The sequence below is a fragment of the Branchiostoma floridae genome, chromosome 7 (assembly GCF_000003815.2).
Source record: "Branchiostoma floridae strain S238N-H82 chromosome 7, Bfl_VNyyK, whole genome shotgun sequence".
Lineage (NCBI taxonomy): Eukaryota > Metazoa > Chordata > Leptocardii > Amphioxiformes > Branchiostomatidae > Branchiostoma > Branchiostoma floridae.
In genome coordinates, this window is record NC_049985.1 from 1,169,929 (window position 1) to 1,184,657 (window position 14,729).

The 14,729-nt window shown below is 41.2% G+C and overlaps 1 protein-coding gene across 1 annotated transcript in view; it reads left to right on the plus strand.

Moving 5' to 3' along the window:
- Window positions 1–7,697, plus strand: part of LOC118419241 — a 30,630-nt gene extending 22,933 nt beyond the window's left edge. Inside the window, exons 4-6 of the mRNA XM_035825589.1 lie at window positions 6,076–6,182; window positions 6,623–7,030; window positions 7,669–7,697. Of these exons, the coding sequence (XP_035681482.1) occupies window positions 6,076–6,182; window positions 6,623–7,030; window positions 7,669–7,697 (544 nt within the window). The remainder of the gene's footprint in view (window positions 1–6,075; window positions 6,183–6,622; window positions 7,031–7,668) is intronic.
- Window positions 7,698–14,729: the final 7,032 nt, after the last annotated feature.

The following is a 14,729-nucleotide window of genomic DNA, read 5'->3' on the forward strand; positions in this document are numbered from 1 at the left end:
TCGTCATACGCCGACAAAGACAACATCTGCTTGACGATATCCAATTACCACAAGGCTTAAGGCGCGATCATAACGAAGACCTGAACCACTATACCGGACGGCGTAGGGGTGAAAACTGAAATTATTACATCCATAATAAAAACAGCTACCACGACAAAAAAGAACGTGCATCATTTCGCAACGGAGTACAGACGACATGCCAAACCTCATACGATTGCGGCAAACGGAACATAGAGATATAGGTGCGAACGCTCAACACATAAACCGTTCACAAGACTCTGTCGCTGGAGGTTACCCTCCAGTCACAGAGTAACAATAGATTATAATTTTCATTAGGACGTACATGTAGGTCTTGTTTTAGAAGGCGATGTTGTAACAAAAGTGGGCCTATCAAATGGCTACTCCCAGTCAAGGTTATATTGGACGTTAAAACATACCCACCCCATAGCATTTGGAAGGGAAATCTACTGTTACACAAACAGGTGAGATTCGCTTGCTTTTGTTCAACATTGTCATGCGTCACAAAGTAGGATTGAAATCTGGATAGCCCTTCAGAACGTGACAGTTTGCAGAAAAGCACACTCAACCACTTCTGTTGGTAGAAGGTAAAAGAAATAGGTATATCATTTATGACCTTAGACCCCCTTGTTCTGTTTTTCAAATGTCTTCAATATTGTTTTACAACTGTTAAGATGGTTTCATGTTCGAAAACAAACTAGAGTTCGAAATGAAATGGTTATTGTTTCTTGCATTCGTAGTTCATTAATTATGCAATAAAAGGTATTGATTAACGTGACATGTGTCCATTGATCAATTTCCCTCACTCTGCGGTGAACATGACTAGTATATGGAAAATATGATATTGTCGTGTCAATAAAGATTTCCTGGAAAATACATGGCTGTGAAAACACAGAATTCCCCGTATCCATTGACCCCATAATGTGAATGTGACGTCTGAACTCTGCACCCTAACCCCCCGAAGTCTGACCTTAGCCTCAGCGATCTGACGTTACTGGCAATGAAATGTCGAAATTTCGAATGGGATTTTCTAGATAGGAAATGTATTCCTCTGCAAGCAAAAGCAATGATATGGGGTGCAAAGGGCAAAAAGACTAGGTATGTTTGACTGACTGGGCTGCGATATTCCCAGTCTTGAACTGTCACGTCATTTGGGGTAATTCCACGGACAGGGGAATCCCTTGGCATTTTTGTAACTCCACCCAACCCTAGCCTGTGTTTACACAATCTCTCGCTGTACTTCTGATTCAGCTAAGACCTTCTCACGCTGCTGTATACATACATACATACATACATACATACATACATAACCTTTATTTTGACTGGGTGGCCATGTCCGCCAAAGCCGCTCTTCCCAGAGGCTAGGTGGTCACGGGAACATAAATAAATCAATACAAATGTAAATGAGATGAAATCAAGACACCTTCAAACGTCAAAACACCATCCTCCTAACGCCCGGTCCCCAACGGCACTACCTTATGGGGCCCTGCTGTCCCAGGCCCTACCTACGGGTATTATGATTGTCGCCACAAACAAGCTGTCAACCAATCAGAGAACAGGCCTTCCTTGGGCTTCCTTGGGCTTGAAGCTGTCTCGCAAAGGCCGCTGGGAAGCTATCAGCCAATCATGTTACGTATTACCATGACTTTGTTTGCTCACCATGCCAACGCCCGATCCCCAACGGCTGACTGCCCATATAAGGGCAAGCTCATTAATATCTAATAAGTAGGGTGGGTAATACCGCCGGCAAAAGGGAAGGAAAGCAGAGTACAGTCAGGAATAAATGACTGACGGTACTCTGCTGTAGGAGAATGCAAAACACCAGACCCAACACAAACAGGTTTGCAAGACTATGCTATGTTGCTGCCTTTGAATGATAAACCCGGTGCGTTACCAGGACGCAAACAGTTCTTTTGAGCTCAGACATCGCTTGGACAAAGCAAGGTGGTGTCCATGGCGGTGGTGTTTTGTTAGGGTACGGGCAATCATTGTTCTGTTCAGCCTTTGTGGAGGAGCACATATGATAATTTTCAGAACTAGACTTGCAACAAGTCGTGTTAAAGACTTGCTTCGTGCTATGATAAGTTCAGAATCAGCGGTGTGCGCAAATGGCAAGTGGAGATAATTGTAAAGGCGCAATAAAATAATTTCGCAATTAAAAGTGATTTAGCACAAGCCACAGACGGATCAATAAACTAAGTCAACATAGATTTAAATATGATCTATGCAAGGCAGAACCAAAGGGAACACTGGAATCATCATTATTACAAGACGAAGAGCGTAATGCATGATAGGAGCAAGAGGTCATTTCCTGACCTCGCCAGTTAGCCAGGTTACCTGATATGTTCACAAGTATGAGTGACGTTAAGTAAATTGGTGTATTGTACTCGTGACTTTTGAACTAACAGGTGACTAATGTTGCCATGGGCACTGTGACTCCTTTATTTGTTTAGTCAGGCGCATGAAGCTAACACGGAGACATGCGACCGTGTAGGCAACGAGTTGTATCAGGCTATAATTGACTATATACAAAAGGCACCTATCTCTCCCCTATCACTTATCAATGGAACCTTCCAAAAGGGGAATCCCCCTTCCCAGACTCCCCCGCCCAACAGGTGAGGTCACACCTGGGGACTTCCGCTTTCGTGATGACTCGCGCACGAAGCTAACACGGAGACCTACCTATACCCGTGAAGATAAGTTTTACAGACGTTCTCTCAGTAGAAGTCCGCCATGTTGAGGGTCTGTGAGAAATTCCGTGACGCGGACGCGAAGGGCAGGAGATACGGACTAGCCCGTGCGGAGACAGGCTACCTCCGTGCCCTGGTGGACGCCATGGCTGACATGGACAGGCTGGCGGAAGTGGAGCTGCTCAAAAGTCTGGGCGACGTGAACTTGGAGAAGGGAAGACTCGGGAAGGACGTAGGGAAGTTCAACATGGCCTTGGCGCTTTACATAGCTGGTGTGGTCCGGTGTGACAATCGGGATCAGGGAGAAGGTATAGAACACCGATACGCATATACGGAGAGGCTTTTACAAAGGGTGTCGTCAAACTCAAAGGGGTTACAGGGCCTGGAACAGTCAACCGAAGACAAGGAGACTGTTACTCCTGCAAAGGTGGCAGGAAAGTTTCAAGACCTGGACAAGAAATGGGCTGCCGGTGGTAACACAGACGCTGTGCTGGTCGGATACGCACAGTTGTTGGTAGAGGGAATAGTAAACGACAATAGCATGTTAGAAACAGAAGCCATTAAGAGTCTCGGTGACGTGTACCTGAAAAGAGGAACAGAAACTCTTGACACTAGAGACTTGACGAGAGCGACAGTTCTGTACAACAAGGCACTGGCGCGGTGTCACAACGTTCAGGGAACAGTTGTCATTGTCCACCGCTTACTGTACACTGCAAAAATCAGGCAAAACATCACAACTAAAAACAAGGTGAGTGAAATATGTACAGAAATTTGACAAAAAAAACACATGAGAAAATCGTGAAAGCATTTTAAAGGGTCAGTGAAGTTTACCGCTAGAACCATAGTAGCTTAGCTTCTACATTGTCATCATTTTTCTTACTTCTTCCGACAAACTGATGATCTGTTTTCTGTATCTCCGAGGACAGCATAGGTCCAGAAATTGTGAATGTGTTTCCACAATGTTTGGGCTGTGGGTAGAAGGCGACATTGTTCCGACGACAATAAAAACCCTATTGGGTCCATGGAGTCAATGATGCCCAAATCAACAACAAGAATTGACGCTCTTCAAGTCATGTCAGTTCCTTGACCTTTGACCGTTCGTCAAAATTCCATTGTGCGTTGAATAACATGATTGCCCACCTGTTAATCATTCGTGGCTTCCTATCGGGTCTCGTACGCAACATATTAATCATTTATCGCTCCTGTCTGAATCATAGAAGCAGCGACAGCAAGACGTGGGAGGACGGAAGGGCCATTTCTCTCCATTTGCAGCTGCGCCCTCTAGCGACGCCATTAATGTCGGAATGCACCGTCTACACATGTAGGTACAGGGAATGTTGCTTGTTACCTCCATGAAATGTCATGGAGGTTATATTTTCAGTAGCGTTTGTCTGTCTGTGAACAAGATAACTCAAGAACGGCTAGGTGGATTGGTTTCATACTTGATGTGTTCGTGGGGTATGATGAAAGCTGGAAATGATTAGATTTTGGGCCCTCTAGCGGCTTCCCTTGGTACTGCAGCGCAAATTCCGGTTTTGCTATCTCGTGCTCTGAACAAGCTATGGTCACGAATTTTGAGTATTAGATAGCTCTTGTGCACAGAAAAAAGTGACAAGTTTGGGCCCCCTAGCAACTAGTTTTGGGATAGCAGGGGCATTTTTGTAAAAAAATTCTGAAGTGGATAACTCAAGAACGGAACAACGAATTTTCATAATGTTGGTATGTAGGTACCTTAGACAATGTTGTACAAAATAAAATACTCATTATGCAGATTATGAGTACATTTGTATAATTAATGAAAATAATCTATCATAGCCGTTTTTTCAATGTATCTCGTGTCCCGGGCATGATATGGTCTTGGCATTTTAATGGTAGATAGCTTTTAGCGTCATGACAAAGTAGAGCAAGTTTCAGCCCTCTAACATTTATTTTTGGAACTGCAGGTGCATTTTTTCAATACGTTCTGAAGAGGACAACTACAGAAAGGAATGACAGATTGACATCATTTTAGGCATGCGGGTAGCTTAGGCAAAGATGTTCATAATGATATACATGTTATGCAAATGATGACTTAGTTTGCATAATAAATGAGGAAATTGCATAATTCCATTCTTTTCAATAAATGTAACACATGTAAATTGTGATAGATGGAACATAAAAAAATACCAAATATGCTAATGAGGAACTGATTCGCATACTATATGCAAAATTGCTTAATGATTAATGATGGGAATTTTATACTTGTGACATGTGTATGTTAGTCAATGATGAACATCACCATGCATAAATTCTGAAAATATGCTAGTCATTTTCATAAAATTTACAAAAGCTCTGAATATTTCATGCAGGTATGAGGTCGCCGAACTCTAGTTAAGACTGATTTTGACTATCGTATAAGGTATTCAAAGCTCTATCTATTGTATAATAATAACATAGCCAGTTTGTTATTCCTCTCCAGTGCCCCTGAACCGCAGAAACCCGAAACCCCGATCACGAGAGGAGTTGACGATGACAAGTCAGTGTCTCCCATTTCTTTGAAATAAAAATGGATCTTAAAGGGGCATTCCACTCCAGAAGGGAGTCTTGTTTTCCAATAAACAATGTGTCAATGAATACATAATCAGCCAAATTTTGTGGAATTCACCTTGGGATGAATTACGTGATGTGCGTTTTATAAAACAATGACACTCACTAAACCTATGCAGACCCTACCCATGCATTCCCTATACGCATAGACACTTTGTTATCGTACACATTTTCGGAATATATGAAGTACGTTGAGCACACCGAGAAGGCAAATTGCTCATAAGATAGCAAAGAATACAACAACAAGACAAGATTTCTTAGCGAACCTGAAATTAGTTTGGTAACCTTACCTAAAAGTTCTGCATTGTATTCAGCCATAGGATTAATTCAATTAGAGGGTACTTGGGGAGTTTAGTAGAAGACTGAATGCTTTTGAGGCATGTGGAGCAACTGGGTCCTTTGTCGTATAATGTGAAGTCGTATGCAGTTATCACTTCCTAAAATGAATTTCTATCGGAATTCGAAAATAACACTCCCGTGTGGAGTGGAATGCCCCTTTAAATGTAAATGTGGACCATTTCTATTTCGTACAAACTATAAGAGCTTGACTCTTTGCATCAAGGGCAATCATAATGCTGCAAATATGTTTAGACATTGTGCTCATAAAGGTGTGGTATGTTAGCGTTTTTAAAAGCAGCGGTTTTGAAAGTATTACTCAATTAGGAGTTGAAGGATAGTAAGGACTCTTATACAGCTTAGGTGGTTTGAAATCATGTATTAGGTGAAGGTATGGGGTCTCGGAACTCTTGTTATGTTATATGGTATCTTCATTTTGTTACAGTGAATACGAAGAACATCTCCATGCTGGCTGCAGGGCCCTGCAGACTGGAGACCTGGACACAGCAGAACAAAGCGTTGCAGCTGCGCTCAAGTCTGTTCAAGTCAAAGGTAGTGTAAAGCTAGGCCAAATTGTCTTAAAGGCCGTTAGTTATAATGTTGAAAATCCCTTGTTTCATGTAGACAGTACCATATAATTGCAAATCTTTTGTCTCGCTAATATTATCATCTCACTCACTCACTCACTCACTCACTAACTCATCCTCGCCGTATATCAGTCTTCGCTGAGGTGGCCCGTCATTCTTTACCACATTATCATCATCGTCATCAAAGGGTTTAAAACAAAAGCTGTAATTCAGCAGAAAGCAACACCGATGACTGTTATTTTTGGGTTTGTCAGCAAAGCTAATTCTTAAACAATGCCACAGTAGTAGAGGCAAAATGGAAATGATTTAAACTGTATAGCACGTTTGACTGCAAAGAAATGTCTATGGATTAGGAACATGAAAGAAAATATAAAATTCAATGCTTTTTATAACTTCTTGTTATAGGTGGAGAAAGAAAGAAAAAAGAGGCAGAGTCCCTGTACAAATTGGGCGGTGTCTATCTGAAGAGAGGAATCCAGTCAAAGGACGGGGGCGACTTCACCAAAGCTGCAGCACTCTGTAATGCAGCACTGGTAAGGTCAAGGAGAGTAGATATAGCGAAGGCAATCCGGGAAATAACTCAAGCATTTGTTAAGGAAGTCCTGAAGATAGAACAGAAGGAAGACAGTGATGATACAGAGAAACACAAATTGATGCTGAAAGCTGATAGGGACTACGTAGAAAAGGAGTTAAAAAGAATTGAACAAGAGGTAGACCCATATAGCCTTGATGACGAGGACCCAAAGATAAAAGAAGTGGAGATGAAGAGAGTGGAAGAAATCGAAGCATTGTTTCAGACACTTGCTGATCAGCGTAAAACGTTTATATCTGGACTTGTACATGAATGCATGGAGGTAATGGGTCCCCCTCCCTGTAAGTACGCCATGATGGGTTTGGGTTCACAAGCCACAAAATTAGTAACTCCATACTCAGACCTGGAATTTGCCATTTTGGTAGAGGAGGAAACCGAGAATAATGTTAGTTATTTCCGCAACCTCACCCATTATCTGCACCTCAAAGTGATCAATCTGGGAGAGACCATTCTTCCGGCCATGGGGATTAAGTCTCTGAATGATTTCTACTCAGACGATCCACTGGATAACTGGTTTTATGACTCAGTAACACCGCGCGGTTTTGCGTTCGATGGTGCCATGCCGCATGCATGCAAGACTCCATTGGGCAGGGGTAGAAAATACACAGTATCAAGTGAACTCATCCGCACACCAAGCAAAATGATGAACGTATTAAAAGAAGACCTTACTTTCCATTTAAAGAAAGGCTACCATCTTGCTAGTGTACTGGGAAATGTGTCTTTTCTCAATGGAGTACAGGACTTGGTAGATGAGTACAGGTCGTTATGGACTCAGCAACTGGACGAAAGTAGCGGAAGAGTTCCGTTAATAATGGCAATTGTAAGCCTAAGTGAGAATTCACGTATGTTTCAAACCCAGGCTCTCACTGCCAGCTTGCTGAATGTTAAAAAAGAAATCTATCGGTTTTCGAGCCTAGCAGTGTCTGTTTTGGCCCTACTTCATAACATACAACCGACCACAATATGGGAGACTATCCAGAAGTTGAGAATTAGTGGAGTCGTTAGTAGTGAAAACGCACATCACTTGCTGGTGCTGATCAGTATCTCAGCAGAACTGAGGCTGCGGACATACATGAACAACCGTGGGCAGGTGGAAAATATGTCAGCCTTATCGTCAATGTCGACCGATAACGACATATCAGAGAAATTACACAAAGTGTTTTACATCTCAAATACAAAACAGCTCATGCGGTATTATTACACAGAGAGACCCCTGAGGCACTTTATTTTACATCTGATCGACAATCAGTCGTTGAAAGAACCACCAATTTTCTTTGACAATTCTTCAGAACTAAAGGCAAAGATTTATCAAAGTCTGTGCGATTTCGAAAATTTCAAGAAATTCTCAGAACAAACGTTACACAACGATTTATCGAAATATGGCGAAAACACTAGTACTACACGCAGTGATGTTGCCGTCTCACTTAACAGATTGGGTGCCGCCTGGACTAACCTTGGTGATCACAGAAAGGCGGTTAGCTATTATGAAAAGTCACTACAGATGAGGCGGAGTATCTATGGTGAGGACACTGCACATCCTGACATCGCCAGCTCACTTAACAACTTGGGTGCCGCCTGGGGCGACCTTGGTGATCACAGAAAGGCGGTTAGCTATTATGAGCAGGCACTACAGATGGAGCGGAGTATCTATGGTGAGGACACTGCACATCCTGATATCGCCTACTCACTTAACAACTTGGGTGCCACCTGGACTAACCTTCGTGATCACAGAAAGGCGGTCAGCTGTTATGAGCAGGCACTACAGATGGAGCGGAGTATCTATGGTGAGGACACTGCACATCCTGACATCGCCAGCTCACTTAACAACTTGGGTGCCGCCTGGGGGAAATTCGGAGATTACAGAAAGGCGGTCAGCTATTATGAACAGTCACTACAGATGAAGCGGAGTATCTATGGTGAGGACACTGCACATCCTGACATCGCCAGCTCACTTAACAACTTGGGTGCCGCCTGGGGAAAACTCGGGGATAACAGAAAGGCGGTCAGCTATTATGAGCAGTCACTACAGATGAATCGGAGTATCTATGGTAAGGACACTGCACATCCTGACATCGCAAAAATACTTAACAACTTGGGTGCCGCCTGTAGCGACCTCGGGGATTACAGAAAGGCGGTCAGCTATTATGAACAGGCACTACAGATGAGGCGGAGTATCTATGGTAAGGACACTGCACATCCTGACATCGCCAGCTCGCTTAATAACGTGGGTGCCGCCTGGGGAAAACTCGGGGATTACAGAAAGGCGGTCAGCTACTATGAACAGTCACTACAGATGAACCGGAGTATCTATGGTAAGGACACTGCACATCCTGACATCGCTAGCTCACTTAATAACTTGGGTAACACCTGGAGCGACCTTGGTGATCACAGAAAGGCGGTCAGTTATTATGAACAGGCACTACAGATGAATAGGACTGTCCATGGTAAGGACACTGCACATCCTGACATCGCCAGCTCACTTAACAATTTGGGTACAGCCTGGAGCGACCTTGGTGATTACAGAAAGGCGGTCAGCTATTATGAGCAGGCACTACAGATGATGCGGAGTATCTATGGTAAGGACACTGCTTATCCTGACATCGCCAGCTCACTTTACAACTTGGGTAACGCCTGCGGAAACCTTGGTGATTACAGAAAGGCGGTTAGCTATTATGAACAGTCACTACAGATGATGCGGAGTATCTATGGTAAGAACACTGCACATCCTGATATCGCCAACTCACTTTACAACTTGGGTAACGCCTGCGAAAACCTTGGTGATCACAGAATGTCGATCAGCTATCATGAACAGTCACTACAGATGAGGCGGAGTATCTATGGTGAGAACACTGCACATCCTCAGATCGCCAGCTCACTTAACAACTTGGGTAACGCCTGCGGAAACCTTTGTGATCACAGAAAGGCGGTCAGCTATCATGAACAGTCACTACAGATGAGGCGGAGTATCTATGGTAAGAACACTGCACATCCTGACATTGTAATCTCACTTAACAATTTGTGCGTGTCCTGGAGAGAGCTTGGCGATTACAGGAAGGCCATTAAGTATGTTCAACTCAGGGAAGAAATGAAGCAGATCATTATAACTACAGAGAAGTAATCAGACCTTCACCTCCTTAGTGCCTGTAAACCAAGGGATGATTTTACTACACATTTTGCAAAGATTTAAATAATAGGCCTGGAAAAGTCAGTGGCGTCACATCGTTTAACTTGTATATTACACTTTGTCAATACTCCATTTACGTTCGCATTCCTGTACTATATGTAGTTATAGACCCTAGACGAATTTTATTGTATAAATTGTTTCATTACTGTTGCCTTACATTGTACCATGTACAAATGTGGTGCAAAAAAAGTTCATTCTTACGTTCGCATTCCTGTACCATATGTAGTTATAGACCCTAGACGAATGTCATTGTATAAATTGTTTCATTACTGTTGCCTTACATTGTACCATGTACAAATGTGGTGCAAAAAAAGTTCATTCTTTCATTCATCAATGGCCTCCCTGATAGACCTTGAAATGAAAGTGATGAGTTTTATTCTACTATAATTTGGTTGCTGTGCGTGATGATGTCATTATTAAAAAACTTTATTGCACGACAATTTAATATGATACAACAACTATAACACTAAGTACAAAACAATGGTATGGGAGAAAGCTTAGCAACCTAGTTAACATAACAATAAGGGCTAACATAATTGTTTGGTATTACAATGGATTAGGCCATTTGACGTAGTTTAATCCCTGCTACTGGCCGAGTTGGGCGATAATCAGTTTGCTTTAAGTTGGACATTGATAAAAAGACTTTATACTACATAATGATGCCCCGAAATGTGAGTTGTGCACCTTATTAATCGGTGAGGCCGAAAATTTATTTATCACCCCTCTTAGTTAAGAAGTAAAGGACGTAAGCAGTAAAGATTCCCACTCTACTTCAGACAATTGTTACCGCCTTGAGAGAAGTGTTGGTTTGGAGTATATGTAAATGTAAACTTTTACCCGCTTGTTACTCGTAATTATGGATTTAATCTGGTGTTATTTGGCTTGTGGGCATGTCTTGCAAATATTATAACTAAATGTATAGGTTAAAGCTTAGTCAATCATAGTTGAAGGTAGGTGAGTCGGCATTTGGTAACACGATGACTTCTATGAACGGAAAAACCATAGAACCGATAACAATTACAAGAGATTCTTAAGTATAATGTGATCCTTACGCAGATGATAGAAGGCAACTGTGTTGATGTCTTGTCTATGAGAATGAAAACGAGTTCATTTATTTATTCCTTGAATATACGGTAGCCCGCTTTAGTATAGAGCACGTGTGTCATTTCACCGTCCGAGTCAGTCAGTCAGTCTCATAGCTTTTTAATGAGGCAGACGATAAAAACTTCTATACACGGAAAAACATACGTTTGTACAACTAGGGATTAGCTAGACTATATATGATATATTAGGCGTGTTCCTCCATGCTCCAGCCTTTTAGCATCCTCGTACGGTGTATATATTTCTGTTGTGTGGATCAATGAGCTTTGACTATCTAAATCATATAATAGAATAACAGAACCTTATTGTACATAGAAAGTCGCCAGTACATTGTATGCCGAGCCTAGTTCAGTGTAATAGTTCAGTGGTAAGTCAAGTTGTATATGATGAAAAACATTCAAACTGCTGTACATATGGAGAGATATTAAAGAAGCCATATTGTGTAATATGATATCATGTTTGTGATGATAATCAATTACTTTTAACACTGTGTTGTGCAGAGCCAGTGTTCTGATGTACAGCTATGTTGCAAAATACATGTGGCGGAAATGTTCTTAGCGTGTTGTAATGTGTACATATTATGATGTTAGGTCTTCAAATGTGACCGTAATTATAAGACCACACTGATTTTATTTTATGGATAACATCCTCTGTACGCCCAAGAGTTTTGCGAGCGCGCAAAAAAAATATGCCTGAGATCCATGTGATATTAATCAAGCTAAAAAAAGGACTGAATAATAAACACTACATTTAATTGTTTTTAATTTGGCGGCACATGTAAGTTATCTTATTTTAGAAGATGATGTAAACTTGGGCCCCAGATTAGACAGGAGCTTCTAATGTATGAAAATAAGTAATTGTATTATAGTCTGTAAATACACATACACATACTGGATACGCAGAAACATGACACATACATTCTGGAATCACAGAAACATGACACATACATTCTGGAATCACAGAAACATGACACACACATACTGGATACGCAGAAACATGACACACACATTCTGGAATCACAGAAACATGACACATACATTCTGGAATCACAGAAACATGACACACACATTCTGGAATCACAGAAACATGACACATACATTCTGGAATCACAGAAACATGACACATACACACTTACAGCTGGATACGCAGAAACATGACACATACACACAAACAGCTGGAATCACAAAAACATATCACATGCACACATAGTGAGAGCGAGAGAAATAGACTAAAATGCCTAAGGAGATGTTTATAACTGAATTTATCCATACAAGTATTGTTTTATCAGACGACAATAATCTATTCGTTACACATATCAATGTGAAAAAAAAAAGAAATAGCTCGTATGGAATAAATTCATATTTTGAAATTGGACAATAGTCGATCACGAAACAGACATGTGACATGCACTTAACAGTTTCGATACAGTTTTATACATGTTATACTAGACCGCATGTATAAAGGATTAAAAACTTCAGCGAAACACATTTAAAGAACTAAACAATGCATTGACATTGATCGCCCTAGAGGTCTTATAACCCTTAATCTGTAATTATAATGCCAAGAAAGCAGTTACTCAAACGACTGGATAGGATAGGATATGATACAATATCCTGTTTCTTGTAATGAGTAATTTCCATTTGCAGTATCTTATTACATGTATGCCTAACCATCATCGATGTAATTCTAATGTACAAAGTGCTCTTGGGATACCACATGGCACATATAAGCTCATTAAATGACCAATCTCTGGCCTATTTGTATGTTGTAAGGGACCAAAAGTCGAGAACCTTTGAAATTTGGCCCCCTCAAAAAAAACATTTTCAGGTTTAAAAAATGTAGGGTAGTTTTTTAATGAAAACCTTCAAACAACTTCTTGCATCTGGAAATCAGAGCTATTGTTGCATTTGGCATCACCATCCCTCCCCACTGTTCGTTCTTAGTTCTTGTTCCTGGTCCTCCGCCCGCAAGCGAACATGCTCTTCAGACGTGCCTTCACGGCCTCCGGGACTGTCTGTGGCTGAGGCAGGGGAAAGTGACAATGTCTGTTAATATCAAAGACATATCCCAACATGTCCCTTCAGTTTAAAAATATACAATGTAAAGAAAAACAACATTTTGAAATCATAAGATAGAAAGAGACGTGTTTATTAGAGAAGCCACAAAGGTTTGTTTACAGAAGCCACAAAGACATGTAACAACTTCCCCACATTCACAGACAAGCAGAAAGCCACTTTCCTCTTGAAATCGCAAAACCCGCAAATTTAAAAAAAAAAAACTTTTTGTCTTCCTCTGCGCCGAAAAAAAAAAGAGTCAAACCCAAGCCGTTTAGAAATAACTTTCATCTATAAAATCTATACTGAAAAGAACAAGTTTGCAGCGTAGAGCCGTAGGAAAGGAAGAGATAAACAGCACATATAAGATATTTTGAGAGTCTTCTATGGATAAACGATTTCGGATACGTGTAGGTAGACATCGGTCTACTAGCCTGACTAAACAATAATAATAATAACTTCAAATCTACACAAAGTGTAAACCAAGCAATCTGAAAGAGCCATTGGTATTGTTACATGCTTTACAGTGATTTTCTTTTCGTTGCCAAAGTCAAAATGCAAAAAATCATTTGAATTTGTGACAGTAGAATATTAGTTGGGGCCAGTAGATTTTTGCGTAGTTGCCCCGAAGTAAATTCTTAAAACTTGTTCACCCTTAAAATGACTAAGGTAATACTAATTCATCTTTATCCGTGGAGTTACCCATATCTGTATCCATACCCGTATCTAGGGATATTAAGTCAACGGACGGTGTTTTTAAACTACAGTACAATGCTTTTAACATCTTGCAACTTTAAACCAACATCAGTCGACTTGATATCTATAAATACCCTGTTTGTGATACAACGGATATAGGTTACCCCGCGGATAAAGGTGAACTAGCGTCGTGAAATGTGTTCTCTTACGCCAGCATCAGACGCCTTCACATCCTGTGCGCATGCGTAGATGAACTCTCCCACGAGTAGGACCAGAGCCAGCGCCATGCCTCCGTACACAAGCACGAACACACCTGCGACAAACAGAGAACTGTTCAACACCAGCACAAACACACCTGCGACAAACAGAGAACTTCCGTAAATAACTTCATCAGTTTCATCGATGTAGGTTAGGCATCCATATGATAAGATAGATACGCCAAAAAACAGTTACTCAAGCAACTGGATATGGTTTAGGAAACCGTCTTTATGATTCTTCTATTTGCGTTTTCTTTTCTTTTTTGCATTATGGTGTAAGAGTTACGCACCTAGCATATCCTGAAGTCCAATCACCGAGGAGTCCAGTGCACTCTTGCTCGCCCCGGAACATTCCTTGCTTTTGATCCTATCGGGTAATAAAAACGACTTTTATAGGTATATTTGATTATATCGATGAAAACCGATTTGTCCGTTTGCAACAAAAAATATTTTGACCATACTGTTATTCCTACAAAGCAGCTGTAAGATGAGCTCATGTTTGCCGTAAACGGATGCTACTGTCATAAAATCATCAAAGGAGATTGCGTCAAAGAAGTCAAAGAGGAAGGTTTGAACAACAAAAATAAAGAATCTATTTTTCTGCATACCATTCTTCCGGGATTCGAAA